At 41.2% G+C, this 21,730-nt stretch overlaps 1 protein-coding gene across 1 annotated transcript; it reads left to right on the forward strand.

The window, feature by feature from the left end:
* Nucleotides 1–394: 394 nt before the first annotated feature.
* Nucleotides 395–16,840, forward strand: LOC109466193 (cytospin-A-like). The gene is given in 18 exon segments (XM_019763893.1): nucleotides 395–449; nucleotides 2,189–2,479; nucleotides 4,949–5,523; nucleotides 6,650–6,836; nucleotides 7,208–7,434; nucleotides 7,771–8,328; nucleotides 8,547–8,684; nucleotides 9,046–9,238; nucleotides 10,956–11,064; nucleotides 11,267–11,425; nucleotides 11,803–11,820; nucleotides 11,941–12,101; nucleotides 12,557–12,728; nucleotides 12,943–13,033; nucleotides 13,035–13,067; nucleotides 13,186–13,302; nucleotides 13,540–13,596; nucleotides 13,899–16,840. Coding segments are annotated over 17 exon segments (3,159 nt in total). The 5' UTR covers nucleotides 395–449; nucleotides 2,189–2,208; the 3' UTR covers nucleotides 13,992–16,840.
* Nucleotides 16,841–21,730: the final 4,890 nt, after the last annotated feature.

Below are 21,730 nucleotides of genomic sequence, written 5' to 3' on the forward strand. Positions count from 1 at the left end.
AACCCAAAAGACCTGTGTAACGTTTTCCATGATTGGCTGATGTAAACCTAAATTGGCTAATATCTCAAGTCTAATTGGTCTGAATTTTAATATTGGTATCGCCCAATATAGGTGTTTATTGATAACTTTGATGTAATTGATGAATATTTGTTCGATATGATTTGCTTATATGACTAAAGTATAGAGTACATTCAAATATTATACATATGATGATCTCATAAAAATATTCATTTATATATTTCAAAACGTTTTACGAATATGAAAATATACTAGCGTTCCTCCGAAAAAGTGGATGAAACCGGACATAGCGCCTGTCATCCCGGAAGTTGACTTCTGCCCCGTTCAAACAAAAACACTTGTGCTTCGTGTCGGGTTACTCTTTCCTGTCCTTTTGCCTTTTGTGGTTCACTGAAATTTGGCGGGGCAATCTGACTGCAGACAGAAAGCCGGTAAGTCTCTCACACACTCACGCTAATGCTACACACTTTAGACCGCAACTTAGGAAGCTTTTGTTACTTTATTGAATGCCAAACGGTCTTTGTTTTCACGTGAAAGAACAAATGATATCCATGCCCCCCTCCCCAACTTATGTTTATTCAGCCAGAATTTTAATTATATTATCACGCTGCACATTTTGAGTAGAGTCTTTAGCCACCATGTGTGTGTGGTGTGCGTTTTGTGACTTTATGAAAGATCGTGAAATATGTGAACCTAGGAATTATCATTGACAAATTATGGGATTTTGTGAATTACATAATTTTTGTACATATATAAGACTAAGAGTACATCTTTCTTATTCATAAAACATGTACTCATATCTCATCTCTATGTCAGGGATTTTGACATCAAAGTTTGCTACACACTATAATATTCATAATGATTCAGTATGGAGCCTTTAAAGATAATAGTATATACAAACATTATAACTTATATAAGGTGCTCATATGTAGTGATGCTCTTGATTTAATCATACTAGATATAGCATCAACAGGAAATCATTTCAAGGTTATGTCTCGTGACTCTCTTTAATCCTCTTATTATGAACTGCTAGATTGATGGAAGTGTTATACATTTGATCTCAGTCAGAGTCATCCTATTCAACTAAATAGACAAATATAGAATATATATAAATAACTTGTATGGTCTTGAGACTTCGTATCATAGATTTTGTTATCATGATGCCTTTGCTCTCTTTTTACTTAAGCTTTTTTAACATAGCTAGAGTAGTTCTGAAGAATTCCAGTCCTGTCTCCTGTTGTTGCCCCTGCCCTTGGCCTTTTAACCCCTGATAGCTTTGAACTTCACCTCCCACTGGTCTGTATCTGGCAGTCTCACTTGATCCAGGACCTTTCATCATTAATCATTACTGTAAAAGCATTTACTTTTTCAGTGGTTTTATTTTGACAATGTCCTCTTTACAGAAGATTCATGACATTGCTAATATTATATATCCCTTCCTATACTGTACTACAGAATTATTTCAATCACAGATTTAAAAACACTGAAAACCTCCCTTTCCCTACCATTGTGAAATAAAGCCACTGCTAAAGTTTCACAATTTACAGTACTTTGTCCCCTCTTTACTACCGGTAAGTCAGTCAATCTTGCAGATTCTTGTTCTCAAACCTGTCTAGGTTAGGCCTATCAGCCCTGAAAGAGTCAAAGATCATGTTTAATCTAATCTTGACATTGGTCCCTTTTCTCTTATCTCATTGGCCAGACCAGGTGTAGCATGGGTGGTCCAATATTTAGTTGACCTGCTTCTGGCCCAGAAGGTCAAGAGCCAAATTCCCTGTGTCATTTCACATCCTAGACTTGCATACCAATGGAAAGGGTTGCAGTCTTTAGAACAGAACATTTAGCCATGGACGACACTGTTCCTTGTGCTTGCCAAAAAGGATCAAGCGGAAACTTATAATACAACAACATGAACATTGTACAACTATCTACAATACTGTAACATGCAGTTAAGTACCAAGGAGGTTTTAAACCTCCTTGGCAGTACATGGTGTCTTACACTTGGCTATACAACCCAGTAAAAGGTGAAAAGGTGGAAATTGGAATGCTGGTAACCTGCAGAAAAGAAACCTTTGTATTACAAAAGCTTTTGTCAGTAAGGTTTCTCCAGTTCTGTTATTGTCAGTCTCCATTGTTAATCAATGTCCATTGTTTTGTTATATTATCCCAGGTTACCCCATCTAGACCACTATGAAGAGGTCCACCAGGCCGCCTTTTGGCACGTCCGCCGGGTTCCGACCTCCGCCGAGCCTGGCGGGGAGCCGCGTGGGCAGCTTTCGTGGCGTAGGAGGAAGGTCGGACCTGATGTCGTCTGCACGGTCACCTGCGACACCTGGCCAGGTGACCAGCAGTGCAGCTGTGATCAGCCGGAGCAGACACTACCTCAGCCGCAGTCAGGAGCACCTGGCAGACGATCCGACAGCCTCCAGAAGGGTTCCAGCCAGGCCAAAGTCAAGTCTGGGTGAGCTTTATGTCTACCGTGTTCTTGGGTTGTATCTGCAAATGTATATACATGTACTAGTAATATATACATGCGCATTCTTCCTGTATACTGTATTTAGGTATCGTAGGTTATTAGATGGATAGAACTTTATTGTTTGGAACTAGCATCAACACTAACATTTCCACTACACTAAATGAAATGCATCTAAACAGCTCTCCAATTCAACGTCAACCAGTAAAAACTAAAATGCATTCCTAAACTGTGCATACCTGGTAGATGCTATACTAGAGATCTCTCAAACACACCAGCAGTACATGTATGTAGTAGTGTTTTTCAAATTGGCAGATATACAGTATGTAACCTGCAAGCTGGTGGATAGATCACCTCAAGTCAAGGACAAGCTTGACACCCTGTATACTGTTAGATCACATTGAGCCACACACTTCCCACAAATATAATGACTATGAAGTTGGCAGGAGTCACATATTTTGCAGTTTTGAATTGTATGTTTTCAATAATGGTGCCAAAATGTGAGACCCAGATGCATTGTAGTTGGGCATTTAGTATTCCAACTGTGAAACCAGTACTGGTGGCGTCAAGAATTATTGCCCATTTCTAGATCTTATCATGACATTATCCTGTTTCCTCCAAGGTACTTTGTAAGGTTTATCTCTCAGTGCCAGCCTTCCTTCCACCCTGTTGTGTAGGCCAAATATAAAACCCTTATCTGGCAGGAAGGTTTTTGCACATGGCAGTACAGTTAATGGTGTAACAAATCACATGGCAATGGTACTAATGATGTAACAAATCACATGGCAGTACATATAATATAATTGTATACCTTTCAAGCCAACCAGTCCATATGTTACAGAATTAGGGTCAAAAGTCACATGGATTTCAATGTGTATTTATAAAGCTGATGGGTTACATGTTTTAGGTGGGTGTGTCTAATTCGTACCGACATTTGAATAACTCAAGCCTTCGGGCAAGATTTTTTTACCTCTATGATTTAACTTACAGATATATTTAATTTGCTTTGTGACTGTGCAAAAATATGCTGATGATAATTTTTATACCTGCACATGTCTGTGCTAATGGTGTTTAGAAGAAAACAACACTCCTGAAGTAGGTGAGTGAAGTTTAAGTACACACTGTAGATTCTACTTCTATTTGTCTAGAAAATTAATTAGTACTAGAATTACCACTGCAATGTAATGAAAGGTGGTAATGCTTGAGACTTAGAGTGGATGAAGAATAAGCATGTAGCAGAATCATTGTGAGAGGTACTTGAAGTTCCACTTGATCTCTGCTCTTTTCTTGGCAGCCGTCTAAGTGGGGGTAATTATCCTAAGTCTGGTGAAGCTTGTTTAGTCTGACTGTGATCGTCAAAAGGAATTCCACGTCATCTTAAGTTAACCTCAGATCCCTAAATCCAACCACACAATTTCTTTTTTTTCTGTCGTTTTTATTTTTATTTTCATATAACAACACAGTTTATGCAAGCTCAAGTTCATTTTTGTACTTCATAATTTTCAAGAATTCCTCCTCAGCATATCCAATTGTCCTCTTTCCTTAAGTGAAATGGAGTAGCCCTAATGAGGTTATTATCACGGTCAAAGGCAGTTGCTTTGACTTGCTGTAGCTGATCAATGCCTTTTGAATTAGCTTCTCAAGCACAAAGAACAAGGTAAGGTGATGCCACATGCAACTTTAGTTGCTGAACAAAGTTTGTAGACAAAAAAATGTCAAAGCTTCAAGGTGGACTGACTACAGTACTTCAAAAGGAAGTTTTCTTAATGATATAGAAAACATTTGAATGCCATTGTACCAATTGGAAAACTGTGACCCCACCCAAATGTACACTTGGAAGCTGTTACCTGTGACAAAAAAATTACAGAAGAGTCATCCTTCGGCGCCCTTTCATGTAAACTGTGTCTTTTTGTGTACAAGAATGACGTAAGGCTACAAGCTGCTACTGATGGTCAATACCGGTTGGCATTCAAAAGGACCAGACAGAGTGTTACCACCTTTGTGCTACATGTACATGTACTCCAGTGGCAGTTTTCTGTAAAAAAATAAGTATCCGTGAACCAGTGATTCGGAAGCTTGGATGTGCTTATGGTACAACCTGGATTAATGTTTAGACATTAGAATAACGTTGTTACTACATAATACTAATTTTGATTGAGAAAAGGACTAGCAATGGATGCTTTTGGTGGTCTTCAGTCTACAAAGGACGATGCCCCGATTGGAAGATGTAAGTTATAAAGGGGAAAATACACATGTAGGTAAAATATTCAAATTCAAAGGTGTACCGGTATTCTCTGGAAACATAATGCCGATGACTCATCTAGTGTGATAAATGTCAAGGCTCACCTTTCAATAAATTGTCAAACCTGAATTACAGGAAGAACAAGTATACCATCCTTCGTTTGTTCACAAGAAGTAGAGTCCACTTACAACAGCATTTTTCCTGTACATCTGCAGGCCTTGCCACCGCAGCTGCCCCCAGGAAAACCAGCAGCTCGTCAAACGCCTCGTCCACTTCAGCGAAGGACAGCGGCTCCCGCGAGAAAAATGGCCCCTCCCGAGAAAATGGCGGCAGCAAGGACAAGACAGTCGCCACAAAGGAGACCAACAGCAAGGAGAAAGGCGCTGCAGCAAAAGAAACTGCGGCAAAAACCGAAGCTCCTTCCAAGGACAAAGCTCCCAAAGAAAAGACCAAGTCAGACACCAGCAGCGCAAGAAGACTTTCCAAGGACAAGGCGACGAAATCGCGTACGAGCGACAAGAGGGTCCAGCCAGTGGCTCCCACGCGGGTTTCCTCGGGGAGGGATAACGAGGTTACGTCGCGGCTGGTGGCGTCGTCGCGGATCGATATGGACGTTCTGAAGGAGGAGCTGCGTCAGGTCCGGCTGCTGCTGGAGCGACAGGTCGAACAGGGACCGGCCACCAGCGGCGAGGAACGCAGCAGCGTACACGAAACACTGGTGAAGATGATCGAACAGCTACAACAGCAGAACCAGACCATCAGCCAGGAACTGACAGGCCTCCGAGGAGAGGTGGGTTTTAAAATGATACCAAATATATTATATCCTAATCTGATTTAGTCTCCTTCATCCTGATTTAATTATGACTCATTTTATAAGCAGTTCAGCAAAATTGTCCCTGATTTTAGTACAAAGAAAGAGAACTGGAAAACATAATTTGTAGTTGCATATTTTTTGTTACCAATTACCAGATCAAGATCAAGATGAAGGTTCCCGTTCAGTATATTAAAAGCAACATGCAGTCCTGTTTGAAAAAACAAAATATCTCAACCTTATCATTTGGCCGCATATAGACATGCTGGTTTAATATAGGGTTATAACCTGTTAGAGTGTAAAACAATTTTCCAGCTTTGAAAACAGCAAAATTGTTCATGATTCAAGATAAAAATCATAATATGAAAGGAAAAATAATTGTCATAATATTGTAGTTACATATTCTTCATAAAACACGTTTTGTTTCCAAATTCATATAATTATATGAAACTGCCTATTCGGTATCTTGAAAGCAAAATGAAAATTATACGACATTCACCATGGAGCGACCTTATGTAAATCAGCTGTGATGGATGCTAATTGCATTTGGGCGGAACATTCTGATAGACATCTGCATAAGAGATTACGCTGATGAGCTAAACCATATCACTCTCCATAATTCATGAACTGGTTTCAGGTTTCATGCATTTTGAGCCAGTGATGCCGATTATTTCAGTGAAATTGTGGCAACATTTTGGCTTTCAATGGTACAAAGATTAGGAATTTGAATCGAAGGTAAGCGGTTTCTGATGGGTATGGTGACCATTATAAATTGCTAAAGCTGCAGGAAGTGTATGGCTCAGTGTATGAGAATGCATTTTATTGTGTTGATGATAAACCAGTCATAATTGAATGTCTCACTCACCGATGCAAGATAGCAGATACTATCTAAAATGCCTCCAGTGGATTTATTTAGTTGCTTGATTTATTTTGTATTATGTGATATCTACCCTTCATTTGATTGAATGCCTTTTGATATTGTCTGTGTACTTTTTTTTAGTACTAGAATCTTATTTCTTTTCTCCATCCTTTTTTTTTCAAGTCAAAAATGGGAAGGATTTGGGCTTTATCTTGAGTCTTAAGGACATCTCCCTATTCCTTACAGAACCGTCTCCTGAGAGAGAGACTGAGTGCCCTGGGTCTGTCACTGGACCAGAAGACTGATGCAGAGAAGGAGTTGTTGTTGTTACAACAAGGCACCACAGGTGCTGAGGCCGCCTCCATGATGAGTGTCGTCGAGGGTGCACCTGCAGCACCTGGGGGGCCTTTGAGCGCTTCCAGTTCCTCACCAGGTTTGTACTGTACAGTGGACCAGATGTAGGTCACATTAACCAGTAAATGCTGGTGAAAAGAAATTTGGATGTTTAGTATAGGTTAAACAGTAAAGGTAATACCATAAACGCATAACCACACACAATAGCACGAACATCTACACATGTTTCAGTCCACAGCTTTTGCATGCATTTTAATGTAGAAATACACTGCCTTTAATCCCATTTTGCACGACTTTTGATTGCAACTTGCATGTGTGTAGATATTGTTGGAGATCGGTACTGTACATGTTTTTCCTACCTATCATGACCCCATCATGTCAATGTTAGAGAAAGACACTGATGCTCTAGATGATGACAATGATAATGATGCTGATGCCCTCCTCCCCCAGGCTCCATGGAGGACCTTCTCCAGGCTGATGTGGAGGCTAACCTGAGTGCGGGGAGGAGCGACACGCCTGACAACCTGAGTCAGGACTCTGGAGACCTGCTGGGCAGCGGCAGCATGCGGGACTGTACCACTGGCAGCGAGGTGTCCATGGTCGACCTGCAGGAGAGAATCATCGCCATGGAGGAGAACCAACAGAGCGTCAGCGAAGAGCTGGAGGCAACCATACAGGTCTGGTGTTTGTTTGTTTGTTTGTTAGCTGATAGCCTTGGTAGCCTCCATAGGTGTCCCTTACAAGTTGGTGCAAAACCAAAGAAATGAAGAGCAAGAGCCATTCTGCATGGTGACCCCAACTAAGACAAGACCTATCACAGAACATGGATTTTACGTCTTTTTTATACTCTCTTATACTCTTAACGCCTACATACAGATTTCTTACTTTCTAATTCCTCACATAAAAAGTTACATGTAGTTCCTTTATCAGTCATTGTGACTCACTTCCCACACTGACAAGTTATGTTAATTTAAAAAAAAAGTCTGACACTTGACTTGAACGTATTTCTGCAGGAGCTGACTGAACAACAGATGACTGTTGAGGAGATTTCCTCCGAAAACGAACAACTGCAGAAAGAGAACGCCGTCATCATGGAGTCCCTACGCCAGCAGACCGAGCGACTGGAGCAGAGCAGAGCGGAGGTGGAAGAACTGAAGACTCTTCTCGCCCAGAAGCAGCCCAAACTGGAGAAATCCACCTCCACATCACATCTCAGCGCCCCTGCTAGTCCTATCATCGGGGAGGCCATGAGACGCGTACGGCGATCAAGCTCGTCGAGTTCGGAAAGAAGCGGGCAAGCTACGACAGGCACGGACGCCGCCACAATGCCGTCAGACATTCCCGAATCTCACGACATGGCAGACAGCGTGATAGGAACTGCACAGGTGGAAGCGGAGCGGGCGAAGTCCCGGTGTGCGGAGCTGGAACGATCGCTCGGGAAGAAGAGCAGAGAGCTGGCACGACTGGAAGACAGGGTGAGACAGCTGGAAGCAGACAGGACATCCGCTAATGACGACATCAGAGACCTAAAATTCCAGCTGGATCACATGACTGCAGAAGTTAGAATGAAGGTAATGGTTATACTTTTTAAGTATTATCAATTTTGGGTATGGAAGTATTGTTTTTGAGTGGCTAAGTTTGTATGTTTTGTGTCCAGACAGAGTAGGTGTTGAGAAATGCATTGAGTCACTAGCTCAATGTGTTCAAGCATTGGTATCACTCAATTGATAATTTTCATGACAGAATCATAATTTGAATTCAATGTATCATTTTTAATTTTGCTCCTCAGGACGATGAAATTTCTGGTCTGCGTGAGTCAGCTGAAGAGCTTGAGCGGGCAGCGAAGAGTCACGTCTCCGAAAAACGACAAGATTCCATCCTCATCTCGGAGCTGCAGGGCGCCATCAAAAACCTCAAGCAGCAGAAAGTAGGTTGTTCGTGATCTGTGTCAACCAGAGAACTTTAGACTTTCCAGGCTTGTATCACACTAAATATACATCCTGTGTTCTTGAGAACCCTGAAACCTGTAAGGTTTGAAAAACTCACACAAGGAGGAATCCATACTCTTTTGATAAGTGTGCTGAGGCCTTTAGCATCCTTGTTGTGTGGCTGTCCTCAAACATTGGACCTCTGGACATCCCATCTGAAATGAAGCTAGGTACTCATTTTAACCCGAGTTGAGTGAGGAAATGAGTGCCTTTCCAAAGGGTACAACACTGGAGCCTGCCGGGATTCAAACCCAAAACCTTTTTGCCATTAACGCAATTGTATTCAATTTGGTTTTCCAGGCTGATCTGGAACAGGAGTTGACGGTTGCCCAGCGCCAGCGTGAGAGCGACGCGGAGGAGTGGCGACAGTTCCAGGCCGACCTGCAGACCGCCGTCGTCATCGCTAACGACATGAGGACCGAGTCTCAGGAGGAACTCGTGCAGGTGAAGAAGGACTACAACGAACTCAAGCAGAGACTACACAATCTGCAGGGTGGGTCATCTGGGTCTTATTTTAACTTCTCTCTACTGTCTAACCCTGTAAACAATGCAAAGATGGTGACAAAAGGATACTCAGCAAGAATAAGGTTAAAATAGGGAATAGACACAGTAAGGGCATGAAGAAGACATACTGCAAAATTGTCTTTGAACTAGTGAAGCAATATTTGCATGTAAATGCAGCATATTTCACTCCATCTCTCTCCCCTTGGACTGTTCTAATACAGTGGAAGCCGCTTATTTGAAAAGCCAATTTGTCAGCACATTTTTTTCAAATACCCGGCCTTTCCGATTAAGAGACTCTGAGGCTCTAACTCTCGGACTTCGAAACTATGGGGGTGGGGGGTGGACAGGACATCGAACACAAATAACGACATAAAGAATACAAACACGAGTCATATTTACACATTAAAAACAGTGAACTTTATTGAGATCGGTAAATTTGCTTATAATTTTTTCGTTTACGTATTTTTTCGTTTACGTATTTTTTTCCAAGGCTGGAAGAACGCTGCGATACGTTAGACATCATGTGCTCTCGGCAGGCACTCGAACGAATAAACAATGCTACGTTTGCTACGTACAAAACGAGCAACGAATACATGCACAATCATCAGCCTGTACATACTTTTACACCACAAAAGTAGCAAAAATAAAGTTTGATCAACGGAAAACTTCAATCAAGTAGCGTACAGACATAATTTATGCACACGATCGTCATGAAAGCAGTCGATAGCACAAAGGATCACTTCGGTCGCTTAATTTTCAGAAACTCCGGCTAGCACACGAAAATTATCGTAGCTAATGCAACAATAAACTGTTCATTTCAATGTCAATGACTTTTTAGCTTACGATGTCCGTAGGTTACATGGAAATTTGCGATAGTTGACGGGGATCTCTCGCATTAGCGTTCGGGGAAGTAAACAAAGATGGCGGACGCGGCGTGGGTAGCAGTATCCCATCATTCCATGCGGTGTTTTTTCGTGGCACATTTGGCGTGTTGATGCGGCGATAGCGCCGTGTCGCAGTCGAAATAAACTCAAAAATAAAGGCACAGTACAAAAGTAGAGACACAATTTTAATGATTAAGAAATGAGTTGTATGAGAAATTAAACATTCTTGGAATAAACAGGCTAAAAGAACACAAAAGCATGCCGCATTTGGCGGCTATGAACCGGCTCGCGCTTCTCATTACGTCGTGCCGATGTGCGCCCGACCGCTTGATCAACGTAAATTTCGGCCTCCTTTGTGGTTCAAAACAGACAACTTCGTCCCTTTTGGCGGCTTGATGTCTTGATATAAGAAATTTTCCGCCGATTTTGGTGATTTGTTTGGCATATTTTTGGTTGAAAATGTGTTGCATCTTGACAATTTTTTTTTTCAATTAGCCGGCATTGGCTTTTCAAATAAGGGGCGCGATAAACAATGGTGCCAATGGGAAACGGTTTGGGTTTTCACAATTCTTTTCAATTAGCAGACTTTTTCTTATAAGCGTTTTTCAATTAACTGGCTCCCACTGTATCACCACTGTGTTAAACTGGTCCATTCCAAAATCTTTTCTGCCCCAAAATTGGACTACATGTATTCCAGAATCATCCTCATCCAAAATTAACTTGGTATTGAAATTTTTTTATGAAATGTTTTGTCATCCCAGATGATTCATTGTTTTGTCATCCCCTAAAAACGATTCTTTGTTTTATCTTTAACCACCACAGCTAGTCCTGGTTCTAGTGTGGAGACCACACCCAAGCAGAGGGATCCACAGATACAGGGCAGGGTACAGGACTACCTGGCTTCGGTGGAGAAGGACTTGTCAGCTCTTAGGTAATTATAATCCTTTTAGTTTTTTTCTTTTCAGAATGTACAGCAATTGTGACAAGTTCTGTAAATCTAGTGAATATTCTAAGAGAGGTTTTAAAACTAAAAGTTTTAGGAATTTATAACAAAAAAAGGCATTGAGATTTCTAGAAGAATGTAGCAAATATGAGAAGAAAGATTGACAATTTTTATGATTTTTGTATTACAGACAGGGATCAGGGGTGAAGAGACCAGACAGTGCCTCCCCCATCAATGTGAAAAGCCTGGTCAAGTCATTCAACGTGGCATCACAGAGTCCGCCATCGCCCACGGCAACTGTACCCCCCGCTCTAGCCTCACCAGTTACCCTGCACGGTGTCACACTCAGGTAACTACCAGACATAGGAATCTGTTGTAAACATCTTGTTTATCAAATGGTAATCCGGAAAGATATTTGGACAACATAGCATTATTTACAACTTTGTTCAAAACATTCAGAAGCAATCTCCATAATTCATCCAGAAGTAGAGTTTACCTGGATGTCTAAACTTCATCAACATATTGTTGAATTCCACAAAGCAACCATGATTAGTGGTGTTAACAGTTAAGTGCAACTTTTTAGCTCCTGTACTGCAGACTACTTTGTGATTGGCTCAACTTGTACAATGCATTTATGTGCTTCTACCTCTGCTGATACTTGCACAACTCCTAAGTCCTAACTGATGTTATTTTAACAATATGTTCCTCACTACTCATGCATTCCAGTACTACAGAGGAGGAGGAGTAAGTACATCACATCATGTCATTGTTTGCAAAGATTTGGAAGGTTCTATAAAAATGACTTTAGACTACTTCTCTGCCTTGACTGTTTGAAGATGAGATCTCTACACTATGCTGTTACAGGGAGAAGAACCCGGCCTCGACAGCCAATCCGCAGTGGCGACACAGCCAGCCTAACCCGTCCTTACCTCGGCTGTTAGAGGACCAGACAGACTCTCCACAGGGCAAGGTGACCTCACCTGGTGGGGAGGGGGGCAGGAGGAGCAGTGTGCCCACCATTCCTGGTAAGGATCACAGCTTTGTGCTGTAACTTGTGAAACTTCTGTGGTTGTTTTATTGTGCATTAGGAGAAAAAAGGAGGTTTTCACCGTGTTTCAAATTCATGGTTGAAGCAATTCTGTAGTACAGTAGTCTTAGAAGGAAGATATATTTGCGATCTCTGCAAAAACTGTGAAAATAAAACCACCATGAACATTTCATTTTTTACAATAACTTGTTATGTGTCGGTCAAAACACAAACATACAGTCCTACTTCCTAAACCTAATGACCTTTAGCACTGATCAATAATATGCTTGATAGAAATCCTGTCTTGTTTACAATCTAGATCTCAGAGCACTTTGATTGATCAAAGATACATTTTTTATACAATGTACATAAACGAGTATATGTGTGAAAGATAGTCAAGTGTATTGAAAAAATATTTCAATTCAGATCCCTTACTTTCCCTCTACTATACAGAATTGGAAGCTTTAAAACTACCAGAATCTCCACCTAGTACCGGTAGTAAGGAGCAGACAGCAGGCCAGCAGTCCTCGGCTGGTCAGGAGTCTCGGAGCCCGGTGGCCAGGGGAATCCTGAAGAAGAAGGAAGCACAGAGGACAGTCCCTGTCCCTACATCTCCTGCTAACGGGTCAGTAGACTGGTCAGCATAGAATTATGGTTCTATGTGGGCAGATTGTGTACATGTATGTTTTGCATCTCAACTCTTGCTCATCTGCAGAGTGCATAGTCTTTCAGGAATGATAATGCTTTTTTTTTGTAATTCCATGTTATTAATTCAAAACAGGTTAGTAAATAGTAATGGAACACTTTGACTGAGTATTGCGTGTTTTTTTTTCTGACACCAGTGACAGAAGAGACTCTATCACTACCAGAGACCCCCTGGCAGCTCTAGTGAAGAGAGAGAGGGGAGGGTCCAAGAGGAACGCTCTGTTAAAAGTGGTGCCAGAGGAAGACCCAGGGATACACGGTAACACAAACTGTTCTACTTGAAACCCAGCTGGTATTGAATTATTGTGAGGCAAGCCATGATTGAACACCAGGAATTGAAAGTATGGTCTTCATTTGTTTTCCTCCTCTCCATCCAGGGCATAGACATCACAAACTTCAGTACCAGTTGGAATGATGGTCTCTCCTTCTGTGCACTTCTTCATTCCTACCTGCCAGACAAGGTGCCGTTCTCCGAGCTAACTGCCCAGAACAAGGTATGTCCAGTTTGTCTTCTATTTGCCACCAAAAGTCATAACTTTTCCTTTTTTTCAAGCTTCATGTTTGCAGCTAACTTCTTGGAAATGTAAAATACAGGCCAAATTAAACCTACCAGCAATTAGTGATTGCAATAAGAAATGCTATTTTATTGTTGGACACGTCCAATTGCTAGACAGTGTACAGCATCTTAATTATGATACTATCTTCAAGTTGTTGTTTTTTTCTGTGCAGAGGAAAATTTCACAACTGCCTTCCAAGCAGGAGAGAGTGTGGGAATTCCAACTTTGCTGGTGAGTGTTTACAAAGTCTTTTGCTTCTTGGTGTGTCTGTTTGTGTGTTTGGCTTGTGTTTATGTAGTAATATCCTCATGCTAGGCATGCCAGGGACCCTGATGGAAGTTAGGTCAAAGGTTCCAGAAAAAATTATCTCATTTCCTGTCTTCAAGTTCTTGCTATATTATGCATGCCTGTTATCAGTTTTACACCAAACCCCAAACAGAAAGACCATGACTTGAAACATAATGAAAGCCCAGTTTGTACTGTGACTTACTGTGTTGTGTTAAAAGAGTGTTGTCTATTTTGTCTCCTTCCAGAGTGCAGATGAGTTGGTCCAGACAGAACGACCAGACTGGCAGGCAATCATGGCATACGTCACAGCAATCTACGCCAAATTTGAAAATGTGTAACAACTTTAACTTCACCTCCCACTCTTCATGAGCCTCACAGGGTGACAGTTAGAAACCTCACCTATTAAACAAAATACAGGATTTCCATTGGCTCACTTTGACATGATTATGTATAAAGATATCTAGGAAATCATAACAGAACATTAAAGATTGAGAAGTTTGATTCCAAAGACTGCTTTTGGATATACTTTTTTCAATCAGCAATATTATGTGCTGCCAGAATCTAAGGTTGATTGGACAAACTGTATTGCTGTAGAAGGGTTTTCTGTAGGTGTATAGTATGTATGTGTTGTTTGTAGTTCAGTGTGTCTGTTCTGATACTTGTTTCTAGTCAGAGATATTTTTGTTGCTTTCGTCATTCTATGGTTATTTGAAACCAAAGGGTCCAAGCCATAACAGGGTGGGAGTGTTGTGTGGATTGTCATTCAAATGTTGTTCAAAAGGAGGTTGATTTACAATGACTCCAACTTAAGCTACATTCCTCGGGTTTGATTATTCTATAGTTTTTTCTTGAACACTTTTCTTGCTGTCTCATTCTGATGGGTCTCACTTAACCTTTAGCATGCTAAGGTAGCCATTTTGGCACCAAATGTGTATCGTTTATGGGGTTAGAAAGCAGGGATATGGTTAATCTTGTCGTTATCGTATGGTCACGGCAAATATTTTCATTCTTCTCTTTCTTCTTTATAGTTCAGAAGTTTGTATTTGTTCTGTCTTCCCAGGAACTATGTTGCATTCTTTTAGTTGAGTGTTCTTATGTCAAGAAGTGAAATTATGTTTTTGAAGATTTGTTGCATCTTCAAGGGAAAAAACACTTTTATTTTTCACTGCAGTGTGGAAGGAAATTGTATATTTATGTTGAATATTTATATTTGCAGTAGACAACACAAACATTATGGGAGGAAATAAGGACTAAGAGTAGGTAAATAAAAATGAAAACTCCTTTTTCATATTTAGTGATATGAATTGTAATTGAAAGAAGTCAATTATTACAACAATTTCTCCATATTCTTTTTGACTTGACTATATAATTTATAATATATAGTATTTGACAACTCTTGATCAAGGCCTACTGTGAAGGTTTTCACAGAACTTAGCTGAACTCAACGGTGCTACTTTGTACTAAGATAGGTTTGTATCTATAATTGTGTGAGCTATGGTCCTTTTCTGGTGTATTGAATACCATTGTTGAATAATACATTCCGATTATGATACATTGTTCCAGCAATGGAAGGAACATTAGCAATACTCTAATCTTAGGGATAGGTCAAAATTTTGGAATACTAGTGGTTCTTTGATGTAAAAGTCAACTTTGAATACTACAATGTTCGTCACCTTCAAGTCAAAGCATCATACTTTGAAAAGAGAAGGTTTTACTCCAGCTCACTGTGGGAGTCATTGCACGTAGCTGGCCTATTCCTTTAAAGTAATACTTGTAAGTTTAAGATGAGCTAGGGTTATCATAGCTATTGTCCGACTTTGTGATGGCACAAAGGATTTTTTTAGAATCAGTCTAGACAAATGTGTTTTGAGGTATGTAAGGATGCCTTGGTGTTTTGACCAGATGAATATAAGTTGCAATGCTTTCCAGTGTGATGTGCAGTTTTTTTTAAACAATTAAAGAAAAAAAAGTTAAGACATAGGAAATATCAATGCATATATGACTTGCAACTTTTCAGGCCAAAAAAAGGAAGACTGAGTATTATATGAATCACATATTGGATGGAACAGATTTTGAGACCTGACAGGGTAACATTAACAACACGTTTTACAACAAAATCCTGATTAAATATGATTTGGTGTACACTCTAATAGTAAGTAACTGTTAATATAACAGAGGACCCGGAACTTTACTCTCCAAGGTTTGGAAACCGCATTCACTCTAGATTTTCATATTCTCTGAATATGTGCAAATGGTCCTGTTTACTGCTGTTTTTTTTGTCGTGCACTCTGAATAGCAGCAACTTTCCTTGTCACGCCCAAAAGTTGGCTCAATACTGAGATTGGAAGAATACAATTATGACTGCAATACTGACTTTGTCCGCAGCGCGTCGATTTTGTACCATATACCGCAACGCGAAAAGGTCCTGGCTGCAAAAAATAATTCTGTTAGTGTTAGCCCTGTTATTTTTCGCTAAAAGACAAAACCTTTCAAAATCGAAGGGCTTTTAAATTAGCGAACGGTGCCAACTGTTTCCCGAAGCTCGATGTCCCTTGGAGATGCAGGAGCCGACGCGGATCTCATGTCACTCATGGTTAAGTACCGCACGTCCTGCAGCTCCGACCTGGGCAGCGGCGCCGGGGGACGAGCTTCGGAATCCCGCGCCCGCTGAGGGGAGGCGATGTCCTCCGCAGACGCTCTCGTTCCCAGATTTGTTTCTTCGGTGTGACTGTGACTGTCATTGTCGTCCCCGCCGCACGCATGTTTTTTTGATGTGATAGAATTTGTACCACACCAAAAAGATCACGGCACACATGACACAAGTGGCGATAATAGAACCTACTGCGGTTCCTAATATAATCATGTTGACGTTAGCGGCTTGACAAGTTGTTGGAGCACTTGTGCATCGGCAGGGTTTGCTTGCCGATGTGGCACTCGGTGTTGTCGTTAACGAGGAAATGGTGGTTGGCATTGGGGTGGACATAAAGGTAGACTCGGTCACAGAGGACATTTCGGTATAGTTGGCCGTCGTCTGACTCTGTGATACGACAGTCGTCGGTAGTGTTGTGACGTTGTCATCTGTGGGGAATTCGCTCTGAGTCGACGTCATTTCTGTGAAGACTGTCGTTTCATCCAGTGCGTCTGTTGAAGTTGCCGTCCATAGGGTTGTAGTCTGGGGAGCAGACATCCTGGTTTGAAGAAAAAAAGATACAAGAAATCGGAGATTTTAAACCACCGGGAAGTGTCTATAGATTTTTTGTGAATTTATTGGTAACGTTACAATCAAAGAGATGGTCTGGTCGACGTACCACAACGGGCCTATAGCTAGGAAAAACTTCGCAGGCTAAGAGGCCCTGCAGTGTGGGTCACACAACACACAGTGACGTAACTGCATGTGCGAGTGGACCTTCCTGTCAATCTACGGTTACAGCCTTCCTGCCACGCTGCTGCATTCAAATACTCACAGACACACAGAGAAACATGCACACTTAACCACAACGAAAGCAATATCTCTGTGGAGGTAAAACTGTGCATTTAACATTTAATACATTGCAAGATAATCCATTGTAGACTATCATTAGAAACACTGAGGTATTTTCTTTCGCGATAGACTGAGCGACATGGTTGAATGCGCATGATTTTTTATGCACAGTCAAGTTCCACTTTTTTTTAAACAATGAAACGGCCCTAGGGGATATGAACCAAAGAATGAGGAAGGTAAATAACACTTCTGCTGTCTCGCATGGAAGCATTTCTTTACATGCACCTGCGGTATACGTAGTAGTCAATGTCGTCACTGATCCTGCAACTATTATACACCCACGTACTGCGTCAAAAACGCATTTCCTCGTTTTAGTATATGATATGGCTTGTCACCCACGTGAACCATGGGTTTGGAAGATCTTTAAAACTTCACAACAATCAACTTCACTCCCATGAATTCCCCCTGGGATCTGTTGTTTTGTGTTTTGAAACTGAAGCGCATAGCCAGTACCTCGCCAGACGGCATAACACGCCATATTCAAGTACATAGGCACCTGCCCGTGGGGCATACCACTTTCGGGAAGTTGGTGGGACCATTCAGAAGGAAGGTACTAGTACCCACAAGAGGTTGCATTTTGAAGTTCAGAATGGACAGCTAGAACGGGACTCGAGCCAAGAACTGTGTGATCTACATGCGTGGTTCTTAACACTTGACCGCTCTACGGCACCGAGTGCATGTACGCATTTCACCTTGCGGCCATTGCAAAGGGGAAATAAGAGACAGGTAAAACTTCGCATGCACGTAAGGAAGTCTTCTAAACAAAGGCATATTACCTGTACGTGGTGTCTTCCCTCTGTGTGTTTTAGTGGAGTTTTCCGATCCCCAAAGACTACTTTGTGGCCGTGTTTCAACCCTGGAAGGGGGACAGAAACCGAGAAAGCTCCGAATGACACTGAAACAACCCTTCCTCGCTGCAAGGGAAGGGGACATGCCGTGTGCCCAACCAGTGGAACGAGTTTCCGCCTTCATTTGCATACAGCCCCCAAATATGGAAAAACGTTCTTGAAAGAACTCTCTCATCTGGCCGTGGTTTTGTTGAACTTTTGGCGGGAACAAACGCAGGTTGGTTTATACTAGATAGAAAATAGAGGAAATATCCGTGAGTTAGGTTTTTGAAACGACTTTATAGAAAAGAGGAAGAACTTGATTTTTACGTTGGCAAACAAACCATGTTCGTTCGTGTCGTGGTTTAAGAAGCCGGATTATAATTCAGGTGTTATACAGTTTAAAATTGCTTCATAACGACTTCTACCAACACGGAATGGGCAATGGAGATTAAGTACTACAATTACAAGCAGGTCTTTCAGGACTTAGCTTTATGTCGCACACAAAGTGAGAGTGGCAATGTTACATGTACTTTCATTAAAGTACAAAGAGTTGTATAAAAACAATTTTCTACGTATTTATGTGTAAGTTAATTGCAATGCGTATGTATAAACATCCAAGATGAAACTGGGAACCATAAAATTCACTGCAACACCTTTACTAGCCGCTACCAGGCTTCAGAACTGGCTGGAAAGAGTAGAAATTGGCCAAAAAGACAGAAATAATGCCAGGGGAGTTGGTCCATTATAGGAGTGTGGCAAACTGTACTCTTCAGCAGACCAACACCCCTGGTATGTTATCTGTCTTTTTGTCCAATTATTTGATATCTTTCCATCCGCTTCCAAAACCTGGTAGAGGCGACTTCACTTCATCTGTGCAAGCAATATGTAAACAGAGCAGCTGGGCTGGAATATCCTGCCTATACCAAACAATTATAGATGTTATAGTGATAGAGAATTCGGAGTGCAACTCTGGATGTATATTTATATGTTCTAAATTGACTGTCTTTGTATTGCAATAAAATCCTAATTTATACCAGATATATAAGACTGGTTGTGTGTTGTTTCCAATAGTACTCAAATTCGATTTGTATAACAGTTATGTAATCAAGTTTGCAAGTGAGATTTGCTGACCGGAAGTTTTAAGGCATCTTTTGCTGGTGTCTTTCTTTGGACAACAATGTTTGCTGTTGAAATAATCTCCATGCTTCCATAAAAATTACTTGGTGTGGCCTAAATAGAGACTTGTCTGCTTGTTTTTGTTAGTGTTACTTCTATTTGTTTGTGTAAATAGAGTGCCTAGCTAAGTATATTGTAACTTTTTCTTAATTGTCTTAATCCTCAGAAAATATATATGAACAAGAGTTCCGAGATCTCATACCTCCATGAAATATGGGCTTACTTTGTCCTCATTAATTATGCAAATACCTCTACATTAACATAATATATGCATAGCGATGCATACCTTTAAGTAAGTTACACATGATATGAGGTATAAAATTCCCATCATTCACCAATAAGGATTCACAGAATTTTCACATTAATTATGCAAATTAGGTCACCATTTGCATAATTGATTCTGTTGATGTTCCGCTTGCCACAGATTAAATAGATTACATGTATAGCAGTACCATTATATGAAACACTGCAATTATAAATTTTCCTCAATAATTATGCAAATTAAGTCCTCATTTGCATAATTTGCATTTAATTATGTACAACTGTCTCTCAGGTACCTACACACCAAAAATTATGAAAATACGTTGTTCCAATCTAAACTTATTGGCTTTGAAAGTTTTTACCAGAAACTAACCTGCAGTTCCAGAACAAGCTGCTAGGGGGACCAAACTTACGCCACTTATTTCTGACAGGATAAGCTATCTGTCACCAAAAAGTCAAGACCATAGCTTGTTCAGGACAAAAGATACAAAGACCGGAAGTTCTGCTGCAGTACCAAGGTCATCCACCAGGAGGCCCATACTTGACCTTGACCTTTGTCTTTCCAAGACTTACCATCATACCAAATATCATCAGAATCCATACAGGCGTTCTGAAGTTATGCTGACTACAAAGTTGCGGAAACACACACAGACACACACACAGACACACACACAGACACACAGACAGACACGCCCAAAACAATACCTCCATTTTTCATGGAGGTAATAAAAATGGTTGATGAAATAATAATCTTGTTGATATACAGGCTTCTATGTACTGAATACTGTATATATGTACTAAACACATCCATTCCTCGCTTTTCCATGGGTGTTTTGTTGTGTGAAACAAAATGTCTAGTATAGTATTGAGGCTACACTGCAATACATGGAACTGATGGTGAGTTCAGCACCAAGGAGAGGTCCACACATGGGTCCTTCCACTTAACAAATGGGGATGAGGATCCATGTTTTGGGATAGAAACACTTGCTGTGGCAGAAGGTATCCTGATCATTGGGTTTCGTACAGAAAACAAGTCCAAAATTGTGCGGTGAGAATAATTACTTTTGACTGGTGGTGGAATGGTGATGGTTAATTAGTATCAAAAGCAATAATGATTAATCTCAATCACACCCCTATGTAATTATCACACATGGTACGGTCCGTTCGACCAGATGCAGCACAGCTGTGTGGAGCACGTTGTCGCGTGGCGTGTTGTGCGTGAATTCTCTCAAACTTTTGGGGTAAATTTTCGGATTTTGTCCACAAATTATCCGTCTAAAGTGTACAGTATATCGTCTGAACGTTTCCAGGTCGGATTTATGCCGTTCTTTGGAAGTTTGAGGGAGAAATATTCGTATCTCCTGGCAGGGCAAAGTTTGGACAAGAAAATTGTGGCGACTAGACTGCCATGGCGGCGTGGTGCACATGGTATCTGTATCTGTATAGCCGGTATAACCGCCTTTCGGCGTAACACACCAGCTTAGAAGACATGGTGCTGAGAAGACTCGTTCGCCGGGTGCGAGGTAAGGCAACAAACTACTAGACTAAGTAGATCTATCTCCTTGAATTGTACTTCCAACAAACCTGTAGCAACAGACCACGTTATTGTAACTGTTATATTCCGTAGAAATTTGCGTTTGGTGGAACGCGTACACAATTGACTTGTTTTTAAGGCCATCATTTTTTTTTTACTTGAGTATTTTTTGATAGGGAGGTTGTTTTCTTGACTATCATGGTTTTGGGGAATATATTACTTCCGTGTTGAGCGGCATTGAAAAGAGGTAGGAGAAAATTTCGCAGCTAAAAACGGTTACACACACGTTTTGTTTTGTTGGAATTTTCCACCTTTTGGAATGTACCGCACGTGTGCATGATTAAACCCACTCAACGTTCCCGCCAAAAACGTCGCGTAAAAGACTTCTGTTGTGTCCCGAACCGTGCCTTGTCCCAAACCATGCCTGGGCATGGTTTGGGACACACGGCGCGTGTCCCAAACTGTGCCTTGGGACTGAGCACAGTTCGGGACACGCGGGGACTGTCCCGAACCGTGCCTGATCGGGCACAGTTCTGGACACACAAGGGCCTTGTCCCATTCCGTGCTTTGGGGGCGGAGCTTAGTGTTTTGAGGGAGGAGCCTTCCCGTGGTGTTGTTTACTGTTTTAGGCCGCCATCTTTGTTTTTCGTCGGGGCAAGAATAAGAAAGAATCGGTGTAATTCCTGCTCTGTAAAGTATACATTTTTACATTTCACGCTGGTCTACGACTTACAT

This window comes from Branchiostoma belcheri, unplaced genomic scaffold (genome assembly GCF_001625305.1).
Source record: "Branchiostoma belcheri isolate BF01 breed outbred unplaced genomic scaffold, Haploidv18h27 scaffold1, whole genome shotgun sequence".
Taxonomy (NCBI): domain Eukaryota; kingdom Metazoa; phylum Chordata; class Leptocardii; order Amphioxiformes; family Branchiostomatidae; genus Branchiostoma; species Branchiostoma belcheri.